Source organism: Magallana gigas, chromosome 8, assembly GCF_963853765.1.
Source record: "Magallana gigas chromosome 8, xbMagGiga1.1, whole genome shotgun sequence".
In the NCBI taxonomy this organism is placed as follows: domain Eukaryota; kingdom Metazoa; phylum Mollusca; class Bivalvia; order Ostreida; family Ostreidae; genus Magallana; species Magallana gigas.
In genome coordinates this window covers 20,466,663-20,481,850 of record NC_088860.1, presented here as the reverse complement: position 1 = coordinate 20,481,850, position 15,188 = coordinate 20,466,663, and the positions used below count along the sequence as shown (strand labels likewise).

General features: G+C 31.5%; 1 protein-coding gene across 2 annotated transcripts; it reads left to right on the top strand.

Moving 5' to 3' along the window:
- On the top strand, nt 1–12,904 carry LOC105326091 (uncharacterized). Of its 2 annotated transcripts, none has more exons than XM_034472464.2 (17): nt 1–251; nt 2,410–2,567; nt 3,087–3,220; nt 3,693–3,828; nt 4,091–4,159; nt 4,373–4,491; nt 5,505–5,586; nt 5,699–5,866; nt 6,312–6,398; nt 6,504–6,598; nt 6,718–6,825; nt 7,193–7,253; nt 9,973–10,080; nt 10,937–11,001; nt 11,107–11,178; nt 11,305–11,474; nt 11,688–12,904. In XM_034472464.2, exons 1-17 carry the CDS (start codon nt 197–199, stop codon nt 11,909–11,911), a joined length of 1,911 nt encoding a protein of 636 aa, XP_034328355.2. In that variant the 5' UTR covers nt 1–196; the 3' UTR covers nt 11,912–12,904. The 2 variants fall into 2 exon arrangements, with proteins under 2 accessions (XP_034328355.2, XP_034328356.2); XM_034472465.2 differs by lacking the exon at nt 9,973–10,080 and adding an exon at nt 10,113–10,217 and having other exon boundaries at nt 4–251.
- The last annotated feature ends 2,284 nt before the right edge of the window (nt 12,905–15,188 follow it).

The window sequence follows — 15,188 nt, the reverse complement described above, 5'->3', positions numbered from 1 at the left end:
GTGTTACATAAACATTGTCACTATTTATCGAGTCGTCTGCTATTGTATGTGCCGGCAACTTTTAAGTTTAATGAAGCGTGCAGTGGATTTACATTTACGAGCCTTCCTACCTGTATTTGAAACAAGTTCCGTCAATTATTGCTGCTGCTTGACCTACTGAAGTGAGAAAGGTAACGAGTCGGGTCTACCTACAGAAATGGAGTCGTGGTGGAAATGCGCTTTGGTTGGCCTTGTGTTTCTGATTAGACAAGGTATGAGTTGTATATCTGTATAACTGTAAACGAAGGATAATTATTGCAGTTTTTGCAAGTTGGTACTTTTTCTTTGGATGTGCAAACGAAAGAGAACGATTTGCTGTAGAAGGTTTATAAAACTTTTAAAGAGAATTTTTGATAATGTTACTGCGTTGTTGCTGCAAGCTCATGTTCAATCATTCTTTAATTATATATTACATGCCTTATTTCCTATTTGTGTTTTGGTTTTTTGAAGTAATATATATTTTGTTATCTATTTTTAAACTTTCGTTTTTTTTTACTCATTTCAATAAATTTTAAGTGACGAGGCTGCGATTTATGAAAGAATGAGAAATTTTGAAACCCTCTTTACCCGAAGCAAGTGCTTTTTTTCTTTTTTACAATAAATTTAAAGTAACCATTCGAAATGTCATTACCACAGCTTTTGTATCAGATAATGAATAAATAAATGATTTTTAACAAAGTTTTTGCCTATTTAACCTTGTCAAATGCTTAACAAATCTCTTTAGGGTCGATTGCGTGTACATGAAGTCATAAAAATGGTATCACGCACTACTATATTCAATGAAAAATCGACTGACATTGTTTGACATCTACTATCCATGGACTGTTTCTCACTGTGTCTTTCGCTGACTTTCACTGTACGCCACGATACAGGGCACTGATTAGCACAATACCCCACTGAACGCCAAATTTTGATGTACAATGACACTGAACAGCACTCTACCCAACTGTACCATGCTGTACTATGAATTTGAAAGATATCTTTCTAAATATTTTCAGCATTAAATTTTCTTTGATTTTCAGTTGTAAGCCGCATTTACATACGTATAAGCATTCAACAATTCGTTAAAATGCTTTATTTTTCATCGATATTGAATCTTATGATTATAAAATAATGACATATTCTTCTAGATAATTGCCTTTGAATAATGAAAATTCCGAAGTTTACATTCTTAATCTGATTTTAAAAACTGCATCATTTTAGATATGTTTATTTTGTAATGTGTCGGTCGTTGCATTATAAAAGTGAGGAAATTCACCTCTTTACCTAACCAGGTCGCAGAATAATTTCTTTTAGATTATGACAGCCAAGTCCCGAATAATATGACAGTTAATTTCCTTTACCTTGTTAATTGTGCTTCAGCTATTAAAAACACAGCCAATTAACACAGAATGAGAAACTAAAATATATCCATGCTTGTTCTTTGTGTAAACATACAATATAACAAGGGATGCCTGATGATTGCAATGGTACGTTTTATAGATAGCACGCTAGTTCCTTGCTTACATGTTGAAATCTTTTTGTTAAAATATTTTTAAATGCCGGGTTCAAGTTTTACATACCGGTTATAACGCCTTCTGCATTACAATTTTAAACATGAACATTTTTCAGTGACACATAAAATTGGCATAATCAATACTCGAAGTCAAGGAGGTTATGATAGGCTCTTATTGGGCAGACTCATCCCCCCAAACAAAATAATATTCAATTAAAATGAGGTAATCCACAAACTGTCCGCCAGATATGACTATTCTATCCTGTTAGAGTTGGGGGGTGGGGGTGCGTAGTACACCTGCGAGAGAGAAAGAGACTATATTGAGTTGGTGTCATTTGTAGTCTTCGAAAAGTCTTTTAATACAAATTGAATATTTGTTGAAACTGGCTGTGGTGTGATACTGTATACAGGGTGAGTTTCCCCCTATGATGTTATCGCCCTTTTTCATATGCAAACGGTTGCCCCCGTCTTGATTTTGCCTAGACAGAAATGTGACTAAAGACAGATTGTTTGAGACATAGGAATTCGCCCAATCTAATTCGCCTGCTGACAACAAGACGAAAGGGGCGAAAAAAGGGGGCAAATATTTCCCTGTTTACATTACTCTAAGTGAATTTTTATCGTGTTTGCTTTGATAATATATTGATTTAAGTAAATAAAATGAAGTCAATTTTTTTTAACTTATCGGGTCGTAATTCATTTATTACAGAGGAGAAAACATACATGTTTGCCCATATGAAGCGGGTCACTGTAGATCTGAACAGTAGATGTACAGTTGATTTGTGGATGCAAAACACAAATATAAGATTGGACTTTACGTGACGTCATTAGCAATCGTATTAGTAACAATTTGACCTATCATTATACATTCATAGGTTTATGTTCGTCTTCTGCATCTGAACTCGCTGCTCTGCAGAAGGAATACGGGGAATGGAGACTTCAGCGCTCCCCGGAATACACCACCACTATTGGTCTCTACAAGTATAACGACCAAGTGGAGAACTATGCTTATTCTGGATTTGAGGAGGAATATGTACGTTAAAAATAAAACGAAGAGAGAAAAGTCGGCTTTTAAGAGAAAAAAAAAATAAAATTTAAAATTGTAAAAGTTATATACATGAGCAAAGAAATATGAACGAATGTTTAAAAGCATCTTTACTGAATGTGTGAGGCAGGCTGACCTATCCAAAAATTCTTGACAAGCCAAAAAAATGAAAAGTTGAAAATCATGAAAATCCTAATTTTATGGGGAAGGAGGGTATATCTAATTTTCACATTTTTTCACTTATATTTCTGCCTGCTTCCATAAAAGTTGAAGGGGGGAGGGTGTTACCCATAATAGTTTCTTTTTATATATATGTAAATTTCGGAAAATGTTTGCTGCTAGAAAAAATGAGGGGGCAGCCCCCAACGGGCTCCTCCTGATGCTACAACAATGTAGGTGTGGTTAAATTTCCTCGATACTTGCTTATGAATATATAAGTGTTCTCATCTAAGCATTACATTTGCATCAGTAAAGTTAGTATATATGAATGTAATTTTTATTTTTTAGAACAAATGTTTTAGTTTACTAAGTCGATTGAAACAGAACGTCAATTACAACCAACTTGAAGCAAAAGAGAAGATAGATTATGATGTCTTTAACGATTCACTGTCAACGATTGTTCAAGGCAATGATTGGAAAGAGTAAGTATAATATACTAGTATTGTTTTACTTGTTTAAAAGGATTCAGATATTGAATGCGTGTCTTTGTAAGAATTTTCTGCTATTTATTTAACATAAAAGAAACGTTAGCGTTTATATTTTTTCATTTGATTTGGTTTTTGTGGATAAAAAAATTTAGTGAACATTTTGTGTTGACGTCCAACGAAGTTCACATGGTAAACGTACATCTGAATATAACTTTCGAAAGTTTTGCGTCCTCGTGTTTGATGCGTGTGTTTAAATTATATGCATAGTGAATATGAAATAAAGTTAAAGTGAATTACGTACGCGTGATGTTGATTTCATTTATGGTAAGTAAGAATACAGATAAAATCCAGAGAAAAAATTGCTGTATAGAAATAAAAACTCTTAAACACCTCATAGCTTCAAAATCTCGAAACAAAATTATTTCCACGCTTATCTTAAACGTTTATTGTTTAATCGATAATACAGTTACAACGCCCTTAACCCAATTCACTTTCTGGAGGGTCCACAAATCGACCCCACGTACCTCCCCAAAATAACGCCTTTTGATACAGTCGGTAACTATGAGAACTACATCAGAAGATTAGAACTACATCCTACTCAGGTAAATGCTAATGAGGGGTTTTTTTCTGCAGCAGATGGTATATATTTATTGATGAAACAGGGAGTAAATATGCGCATGGATTAGATATTTAGATATTTTCAAAAGTGGGATATACCTTGTATCTGTCGCAGAATACATTAAATATGCCAGGCCAGTAATAAAAGCCACTATTGAATCTTTTCATTCAATCTTGATTGTTTTGTTTCTTGTTTTTGAGAATTTAGAAGTTGCTGTTCCTCTCTTGTTGTTTTTTTCCCTTCAGATTGATGATATGATAGGGAGATTCAATAAATCAATAGAGAAAGGCCACACTTACCATAGAGTGTCAGTGGTAGGTATAGATAATTGAAATTTGTATTACATTATAATTAGGGACCGGAAAAAAGTAAAACATATTTACGTACGTAGACTTGAAATTCGTATAATGCATTGTGATTGGGGTCTGGAATAACAAGGAAAAAAATACTTATCAAATGGGCTGATATATTTTTCTTAACTTACTTGAAAACATACTGATTTGGTCACGACAAATTGCACGTTACAGAGCAGAGTTCCTGGACAAATTGAAAAGTTACTAACTAGCTACAATACAACAACCTTTCCATATTACAAGCCATTGCTGGATCAATTGTCGGAATTGCAAACTATTACCGATTCTAAAAAGTAAGACCATAATTACGTTTTTTTTATCAAACACATAACTCTCTCTCTCTCTCTCTCTCTCTCTCTCTCTCTCTCTCTCTCTCTCTCTCTGCACTTTATACCATGCCAACGCAAGTTGCTCTTTTAGAATGAAACATTTTTAGAAGCTCATTTTATTTTTCATTTTTTTTTTCATTTTTGCTTGGTGTTATGAAGCTAGCCATTTGCAATATAAAATAAATCAGATTAATAGCTAACTATACCCAAATATATAACTCGTAGTGTATCAAAAATAGCAGCTAGTATTGTTGTGTATTATTTTATTGAATATACTTTTTTCTTTAAGCGTTTACATGTTAGCTATTTTTCAATGTATAGTAAATCAAAATACCGAAGACACCAAAATGTATTACAGTGTATCAAGAACAGTGAATAGTGGTTGTTTAAAGCAGTGTAAATATTTCTATATTAGGTTTTCCTTATACTTTATCGTTTTTGAGGTGATTCATCCTCTTACAATGTTAAGGTTCCTTTAGTGAATATTTTTTTTTACTGTTATCACATAATTCCACCATTGATTTAATGTAGATTTAATCGTAAAATCGTTAGCATAGACATAATTGAGATATGAGCACTTTCACTTTGATATCAATAAATTTTCACTTTCTACTTTTGTTAGTATATAATTAGTAAAAATATATGTCATATCCCTGAAACAACATTATTTTATTACAAAATTATAATGGTCAATAAAACGGTAAAAGAGGCTAATGTTTATTCTTTATCTGACATAAGTAATTATGAAGCTTAGGGTACATTTAGCTGTGATTGTTATGAAAATTCAACTACGTTAACGGTTGACTATATATTTTGAAACTAATGTAAAAGTAGGGTGGGGGGGATCACGAGGATAAATAAGGTTTTAAATTTTGTATTTTCCCCATGTTTACTCTTGTATCAATGTCAAACGTCTACATGTGATGTCTAATGCAATAAAATCAATGATAGTTTACTATTACGATATTTGATTTTAGAACAGACCTTCGAGAAAAGGCAAAATCAGCTGTTGAGAAAATCATCCAGAAACTATCAGAATTAAAGCAGTATCTTGAAAATGTAGGACATTTTTTCATAATTTTCATTCCTGTTTGATGTCATAATATTTTTTTTCTCGGATTTAGTCAAAATAAGGATTAACTGTTAAAGAAAATAACATTTCACTTCTAAGGTTTACTTCAATCATCTAAGAGCCGGTTTAGGAGTAAATAGCTGGGATAATGGAGCAGCATTTTACAGAGCATGTCTGCGATGGCATCTTTCTTTGGATATGACACCTGAAGAAGTCCACAACAAAGGTCTTCAAGAAGTAGAAAGAATATCATCGGAAATGAAAAAAGTAAGTTTTCTGAATGGTTGAAATAAGCCAAATTTAAATGATTTTAATAGCTTTGTAAATAACAAATTTGTTTAAAAACGTGGTGGAAAAATTTAATTCCAGTATAACAATATCAACTGAATATCGTTATAAAAGCAACAATGTAATGAGACATCTATTACTTTAGTCGAAAAATTAAATTTCTTTTATTATCATCAGGTACATGTTTACTTTTAATGTTGTAGGACAACAATAATTGTTATCATAACGTATTCTAAATTCTGGAACACCATATATATATATATATATATATATATATATATATATATATATATATATATATATATATATATATATCAACTTTTCATATATTTTTGATTTAACAGATGACCAAAATATTATGATAAAGATTACTAAAGTATTTTGGTCTCAATTTCATTTTGAAAACATTTTATTTATTTCTAAGGTTATGGCAAAACTCAACCATCAGGGATCCGTGAAAGAGTTTTTTGATAACATCAGAAGTGACCCTTCTTTTTATTTGCAGACTGGTGTAAGATATATCTGTTTGATACATTAACTTAAATACACATACATACAGATATTTATAGATTTAATTATTTCTGACTAATTTATGTTAATATGTTTCGTATATCAGGATGAAATTGTGCAGTGGTACAGTGACGCTATTAAAAATGATATTGAACCAAAATTATCAGCATATTTTAAAGATCTACCAAATTTGCCTGTTAAGTGAGTATTTGCACATTTCATACATTTACTATAACTAATTAAATTCTCTAAATAAACGCTTTGTTGGTTTGGAAATATCAAATCGCTACCTTTGTCATTTTGTGATTTTGTATTAAAAGTGTGGAACCAAATCCTAATGATGGCGTTTCCGGTCAGTACATACCAGGTCCGCCAGATGGCTCTCGACCGGGAGTTTTTCAAGTGAACGTCCATCGTCCAAACCAATCGTGAGTGCGCGAAATACAAAATGATGTCTTATTTGAAGTCACAAAGTAAACATGTGTTTCTTACCTTCAATCAAAATAAGGACAAGTGTCCTAAAATCAAAATCAAATTTTACTTCATTGCATAAAAGTTGCAAATTAGAATAATTCTATTATTTATTTATTTATTTATTTATCTATTTATTTATTTATTTATTTATTTATTTTATAATTTATTCTATAATTCTATTATTTTGATTCTATTTGTGTTAGTTTTGTTTGGAGAGAAAAATGCGCTGATGAACATGCATGGAAAAACACAGACAGAGCAGCAGTAGCCGGTTAACTATTTGTGATAATGATTTGTCTTATTTCCTTCCATTTTTTACAGCGTAAAAATTGACTTCATGGCTTTACTTATTCATGAAACACTTCCTGGTCATCATTTGCAGGTGAATCTTTTTCTTGACATAAAATCATACCTTCGTTGAATTCACGTTTGGAAAAGTTGTTTACTTTTTTGTAAACATCCTTGTTCAGATTAAGTATATTTGTTTTGAAAATGTTTTTAAAAATGCGTTTGTTTTGAATAGAAGGACAATTTACGAGGACTGTTTAATATGTAATGTGAACTGAACCACAGTGCAATATTATAACATTTTGAACTATTTGGTGGATGATTTAACTCTTGAATAGCTATATTCAATATCTTTCAAACGTTATAAACACAATTATTCAGTTCCGGAAAGTTTTTAAACCATAGACATTTCAATAGAGCCAGTTGTGGGCCGCTGTTGAAAAATGGTTGAGAACCATTGTTCTGGTTGAGAAAAATAAGTTGAGAATAATGCAAGTAATAGAGCTTATGTGAAAGTCCGCAAAAACTCGGCCATTTGGTTATGCATAATATCACTGAAGTTTATTGTTCTGATTAGATGAGGTCTGCCCAGTAGCCAGTCTAGTAGTTCGAAGGCCCACTAGTCCGAAGTTCAAAAGTGACTGTCCCAAACTCGATGCAGAAAAAGCTGTGAAGGTTGAAATAGCTAAAAGGGTCCGATTTGATTAATAATTTTCACCTGAACAAGTTCTTGGAGGTTTAGAAAACAGAATACTAAGAAAAAAGAGTTCTTTAATATTAGTATGATTTGTTTTCTCTAAATAGATCTGTAATATTATTTTTTGTATGTACCTGTATGTATTATAACTTTTTTTGTATTCAGATTTCTGCCTCCTTAATTTGATTTTTGTTGCGCATTGATGTTATTTCTATTTAGGAATAATATATTTTCGAACTACAGTTTTTCGAATGGGAATAATAAGTTGATTGCTTAGAACTCATTAAATTTAAGAATGAGAGTGATGTAATTCTCAAATAACAACGATAAAGTCATTGATAAAAACATCTGTTTTAAACAGGATTTTAAAAGTTATCTAACAATCTCTCTCTCTCTCTCTCTCTCTCTCTCTCTCTCTCTCTCTCTCTCTCACACACACACATCAGAAAATTGGAAACTCTTACAAGTACGTTTACTTTATGATCTGTTTTTAAGCATGTCATTTTTAATGATACATGTATTACAGATGCGTTGGAAAGTTACAATAAAATTGTTTTAAAATAAAATCTTTGGGAATTAGAACGATATTTTATCGAGTATCATCTATTTGTAAGCACGTCAATTTTTATGATAGGTACGGATGTGTTGATAAGTTACATAAAAATGTTTAAAAATAACATCTTTAGTAATTAAACGATGTTTTATCGAGTACGATCGTTTTGCCACAAAAAAACCCTACAATCAACTTGTAAAAATATATAATTTAATATCCTACAAAAATTTGAATAGAAAGATCAAAAAAGTTTTTTGTCAGGTCAGGCATTTTTTTATTTTAAAGTTCACTATATAATTTATAATAACCGGACACGAACAAACAGAATGACATATAGACAATCGAACGGACACAGCTGAATTAATGTTCCCCACTCAGAGTGAAAAATTGCTGTATGAAATTACAACCATGTGATGCATTCGAACTAATGAACCTTCGGACTAGTGAGCATTCGAAAGTATATACCTTCGGACTACTTAATCGATAAGGTATATCCTGAAAAAGTTTGTAGGTGGGTAAAGAAATTTCTCACTGGCACACAGTCCGTCAAAGATTAAATACAATCTGGCCGACCAGTAACTGTAATAGGCAAGGCAAATGTCGCAAATGTCAAAGAATTAATTGAAAGTGATGACAGATACACGATTTTTTTTATATTGCCAAAGCTGTTTGCATGTTGTCATCGCGGGAGCATTTTATTTTGAAGCGTTTCCTGAAAATTCGGAAGATTTCTGCCAGATTGATACCGAATATATTGACCGATTACAAATAACGGGCACGAGTACAAACCGCTAAGCAAATGCTAAAACTGTTTCCCAAATTCTATCAAAAACTACTTCCAAATAATGTTACTGTTGGTTAAACATGGGTACACTATTTTGAACCAGTAAGAAATATTTGAAGCAAAATTTGGCTACCTAATCGCGGTAGAAGCACGAAGAAAACTCCTTATTTGTATATTCTTCTCATGTATTGGTATAGCCTTACAAATTCCAGTGCCAAAAGATAAATGTGTTACCGGTCAATATTGGCGAGATATAATGATTAAAAAACCCTCAAGAAATATTGTCATATGTCAGTATTTCGGCATGTCCGTTTACTAAATGATAATGCCCAATCATATCCATCTGAGTATGTGATGCAATTTTTGAAGTCGGAGAAGGTCACCGCCTTACCACACTGTCCAGATCTGGCCCCATGCAACTTTTCTCTTCTTTTTTTTTTCAAAACTTTGATAGTTCTTATCTGCTCGTCGTTACAAATCCCAACAGTTCCTAACCTACCGTGATGCACTTTAAAAATAGATTCAGAGGTTGAAATTCGATATTTCAAACCTGGAAGAGTACCTTAAAAGGATGCAATGTTCATTTCACTACAGTATTTTAGTGGAATTCTTTTGAGATATCGGACAATACATATTAAATATTAAATAACCCTCATTTACATTTTTATAGAAGAGGAAAGAATACTACGGAATAACATGAGAACAAGAGGTTGGAAACACTGAATTATGATTTGTTTTATCCAAATATAAAAATATCAAATTTGCACATTTTTTGTTAGGCAGGTATACAGCTAACTGCAGAGATTCCGGGCTATCGTAGATATGTCCTCGATGATAAATATTTTCAGCCACCATTTCTTCCTCCATTTTATACTGCTTATATTGAGGTAAGGCTGACTTGATTTGTTTGAATTTTCAGATAAGTGTCGCGTCGACTGTCAAAAATCCCGATTTTAGAAAATATATGACTGGACATTTCTTCAATATTCCTATGGAAGCCGCGTTTTATACGTCGTATGTGGAGGTAATAAGCATATCGCAATAACATAAACTGTATATGGTATTTCTTTAACACAACATTCTTTCTAAAAAAAATCAACTTTCAATACCCATTAGCTTATAACAAATAACCTTATAGATACATTGAAAGCCTTTAGATCGCTTTTATTATTTACAAAATAACTCTCTATGGCAATGCACCGCACTTGGTATAGAAAGTGTATATAGTTTATTTCCTTTCTTATCCAGTCTCTTTCTATTCATTGATTACCTCGTTGTAATAAATCGTCTCTTATCATTATTCCATAAAATTGCATCTTTGGAAATTAGTATGTATGCTTTGTAAATAACCACTCGCTTTAACACTATTGAGTAATCATTCTATTTTCTCGAAATAAAAACATATTAGGTAAATGTGTTTTGTAACCACTCGCTTGAACACTATCAGTTCTTCAATTTGTACTTTTGACATTTTAAAATGTGTTAAATGTACACATAATTTTGTAAAATTTTATACGTTAATCTGTAAAATTTACTCTGAAATGCTCTTACATGTTAACAATTACATTTAAATGTTAATAGTTTTCACGTTTACACTTTAATCTCTAAATTTTACACTTTAATTTTTACACATTCAAGGGTGAAAAAAAATAAATATAGTGTCAATGTGGCACTGATTTGCTGCTATATTATGGTTAGCATATAGAAAGATGCGTTCATTTCATTTCTCTTTATATTTTTCAGGGTTGGGCATTATATGCAGAGTATTTAGGAGAAGAGATGAAACTGTACAAGACAGATTATGATTTGTAAGAAAAATGAACGTTTCATGAATATTCTTAATTATAACGTTAATTTCTACATCTGCTAATAAATCAATAATGAGTTTTTGAGAACAATTATTTTTTCTCCAGAATGGGAAGATATGGATCTGAAATATTCCGAGCCTGTCGTTTAGTGGTTGATACTGGCTTGCATCACTATAAGTATGATGTGTATAAAGCTTAATTAAATTAATCTATTGTGAAGTTTTAAAAACCAGATATTTGTACAATTATAGTATTTTGTTATTATTCATAATTAAACATGACGGATATTTTTTTTTAATTTAGCTGGACAAGAGAAAAAGCTATAGAATATATGCTGAATTATACTGCATTTAGTGAAGAAATGATTGCCATCGAAATTGACCGTTATATCACATGGCCGGGTCAAGCGTGTGCATACAAGATCGGTGAACTAAAAATTAAAGAACTGCGTAAAAAGGCTGAGGATGAATTGGGTAATGTTTTATACCACTAGAGTGTCATGAAAATTTTCAGTTTTGTTGAAACTCAATGTTATTTTCATATTCATATTTCGGCAAAAAAAAATTCCGTTTGTCTGTATTTTAATTTTTAACTAAAATTGAATTGCATTTAACTCAACATAAACATTGATGGTGAAAATAATGCACAGAAATGATAGAACTTAATTTTAATTTTTTTTCTTTAAGGTTCAAAATTTGATATCAGAGAATTCCATGCTTCTGTTCTTAAAGTCGGATCTCTACCGTTACACGTCCTTGAAAAGATTGTGAACCAATGGATTGTAGAAACAAAGAATAAGGCAGCAGAATCGTCTCAAACATGCACTTCTAATGGTGCAAATACAAATACATATACCAGCTGGATAAGTCTTGCCGTCATCGGGTTGACTTTCATTTTGCAACTAACCTAATAATTGACCATTTCAAGGAGAGAAAAAAATGTAATTTTACCCCTAATTCATGCGTTTAGTCGTTTCTTTTAACATTTTTTAGACTGTTTCTTTTTGTATTGGTCCATTATCAAAATAATTTTTTTAACTACTTATCAGACCTATCAATCAATCCTCTTGTGTTATGTTATTTAGTATACACCTCATTCAAAATTATAGAAATCCTTCATTTTATCATATAATAATATTTCGCATTTGTCTTAATAATCTTACCTTATTTACGCTTTTTGTATGATTCCAAACATAAGTACCTAGCTACATTATTCTGTTATCATGTGATTAATCAAAATGACGCTTAAAATTCTGATATCTCCAATGACCAACTGAATGCTTCGTTCTTAAACTGGATATCTCTCATGCTACAATGTTTTGATATTTTTAAAATATTCTTAAATATTGCTTATATTTTAACGATATAAATATTTCATGTTTGTTCAACATTTATATTAGTGTAAGTATGTATTAGTTTTCGTATAGATGATGTTTGTTTATCTTAAAAATCAACTTAGTTAACCGAATGCCTTTATTATCAGACTGTATAACCGTAATAAAAATAGTTAAACTACAGCATCTTTAAGTGTTTATCACATCATAAGCATATGCTATGTTTTTTCTGATTTTGCATGCTATTTTTTACTTTTTTAAACATTAAGACCTTTAAAATAAATAAAAAACTTAATGTTTGGCTACAAAAGATTTTAACGATATATTTCAACTATGTATCAGCTTTCATTGAAGAAAATGCGCCATTTTTCTATCAAAAAATAACTGACGCCTATAATTAGAGGTGCCTAATAATAATTGGTTGATAATTTCCCAGTTTGAAAATTATTTGCTAGATAATCATATCAAAATTGATATTAAAAACTCAGAACTTGAGAAAAACGATTACAACAGAAATTGCAATGTGTAAAAGTCAAAAACCGTTACTAAACCTGAAGGCTTATTTAAAAACATTTTGCGTGCTTCAACTACAAATAAATCTATGTTACGGCTGTGTTTGCAGCTAGTTGACTGATGTGTATGGTGCTCGAACAAATTCATTGTTATTGACATCAACCTTCGTGAATGAATGCCAACTGTTATATGTAATGTGGTATTTGTTTTGTCATTTATAAACAAATGAAAATACTTTGACAAATTACTAATGTAATTTTTATCTCCCTTAGAGCTCGCAAGGTAAAGAAAACATTTTTCAATATACATTGAGACTGTCTCTGACTGAAAAATTGATTACGTTATCAAGCAATACATGAACTTTTTGAATTGGCATTGGCATAATGTTCTTTGACAGAAAAAAAATGGAATTGTGTTTAATATTGCAGTGATGTTTATCTATTTTATTAGTGGATCATTAAAATATGTTTCAGAAAGAATCACTTAAGTATGCTATAATCGATATTGTTATCTTGGTTTGTCTAAGACATGTATGAAACGCAAATCTAATTGTACTGTACAAAACTATTGATAAGACTATTTGATACTATTTTACAATCTAAACGCTACGCAAATTATTCTATGCAAGCTTCAAATGAACCTTCCTCATTACTTTATGTACAGCTGGTAGACAGCATGTGGTGCAAGATCAAGTTAATCATTCTTGACATCAGTGATCATGAATGCTTTATGTTGGCATTCCCTTTCTCATGGATTGTGTTTTGTATTTTGTTATTTATAAGCGAAGGAAGAATTGTTAGAAAATTTGCCATTGTGATGAAAATATCAAGAAGGTACAGGTACCCTAAGATATAAAAATCTCAATATTATATGTCATGCCTCTTACGCCCCACGTTCGCACTATTAACAGCATCTCATAGAGATCCCATGATTTAGTAAAAAAAAAAGAACCTTTGTGGAAGATTGTTTCATTTTTTATGTAGTCTAGTTCTGCGAAATGCAGATGCTGATGAATTTTCTCACTCTTGGATTTTAAATACCGTTCAGCCCATAAAGGCCATTGATGTGGTATAAAAATTGTGCAGTTGCGCGTGCTGTACGGGGTCTATCAGAGAGGTGAGCTACCCTAATATAACGGTCATTTGACGTGTCGTTACATGACGTTTTGGCCTTCATGGTGAGTCTTTAACACTTCCGGTTGCATTGAACTTCCGGTCAGGCCTTAGAATGATTCAGTGGTGTCTGTAAAAAAAATCTGGCGATCTGTGATGAAATTTATTAATTAGGAAAAGTTGTTTATTGATAAGGACTTCAGTTTTAACGGTTAAAAATATATACAACAAATATTGTGAAAGGAATCAAACCAATAGTGAACTGAGATCTGCTTGGATAAAGCCAACTTCTCATCGAAGGTTCTTGGGCAGACATGCGCTGTATTTTTCGACATTGTTTTTATTTTTTTACAACCAGCACATCCGAGAAACACATCGAGCACCTTCGAGCAAAAACGGTCTTGGTCGAGTAATTTCTTACTCGGTTACAATTTTTTGACATGAACAGCTATGCATTTTAAACAGCTGTCGATAGTGGCAACGACATAAAAAACTGACTAAAAGTTGTAAATAATAAGTATATAAAAGTGGGGCGTTAGAAATTGTTTGCCAATAAACTTGATGATTTCATGCAAAAAAAATAATAAAAAAATAAACGATGAAATAAAACGACCTTTCGCTTTACAACTAACAATAGTGTTAAACAGGTATCTTTGAATAAAGATTGTTTAAAACATCGTTAAAATGTATATTTATACACTATAATTGTTGTTAAACCTATGTATGTGCATGATATAACGTCATAAGATAACCATGAGAATAAGAATACATCCCTACCTTGTAACTAAAACAAAATAAACTAATGTTACTGTGCAATCGTACCACGACCCACAAACAGAAATATCCAAGGACGAATATGTTTTGACCTATTTCAGAAGCAGAAAGCATACTTAAACATCAACTTAAAGCCTACAAACCTAATACTATAACAGCAATAATTATGGAATATAGCCTTTTATTAATATGGCTGCCAAGTACTGAAACACAACATGTAATGATGAAGTAAAGTTATATCTAGTAGAAGCTGAGGAATTTAATCCATTAGCAGGATGATTGTTTTTATGTCTCCTAACTCAGTGATACGTCATTGCATTTTTATTCTTTAGATTACTAGTATTTCAGATTCCATAAATAAGATGTACCAATTGTTTTAATTCATCTTTCATATAAATCAGTCAGCATAAGCAGCCAATTAAGTCCAACAACAAAAAGGTGAATATTTGCCAGGG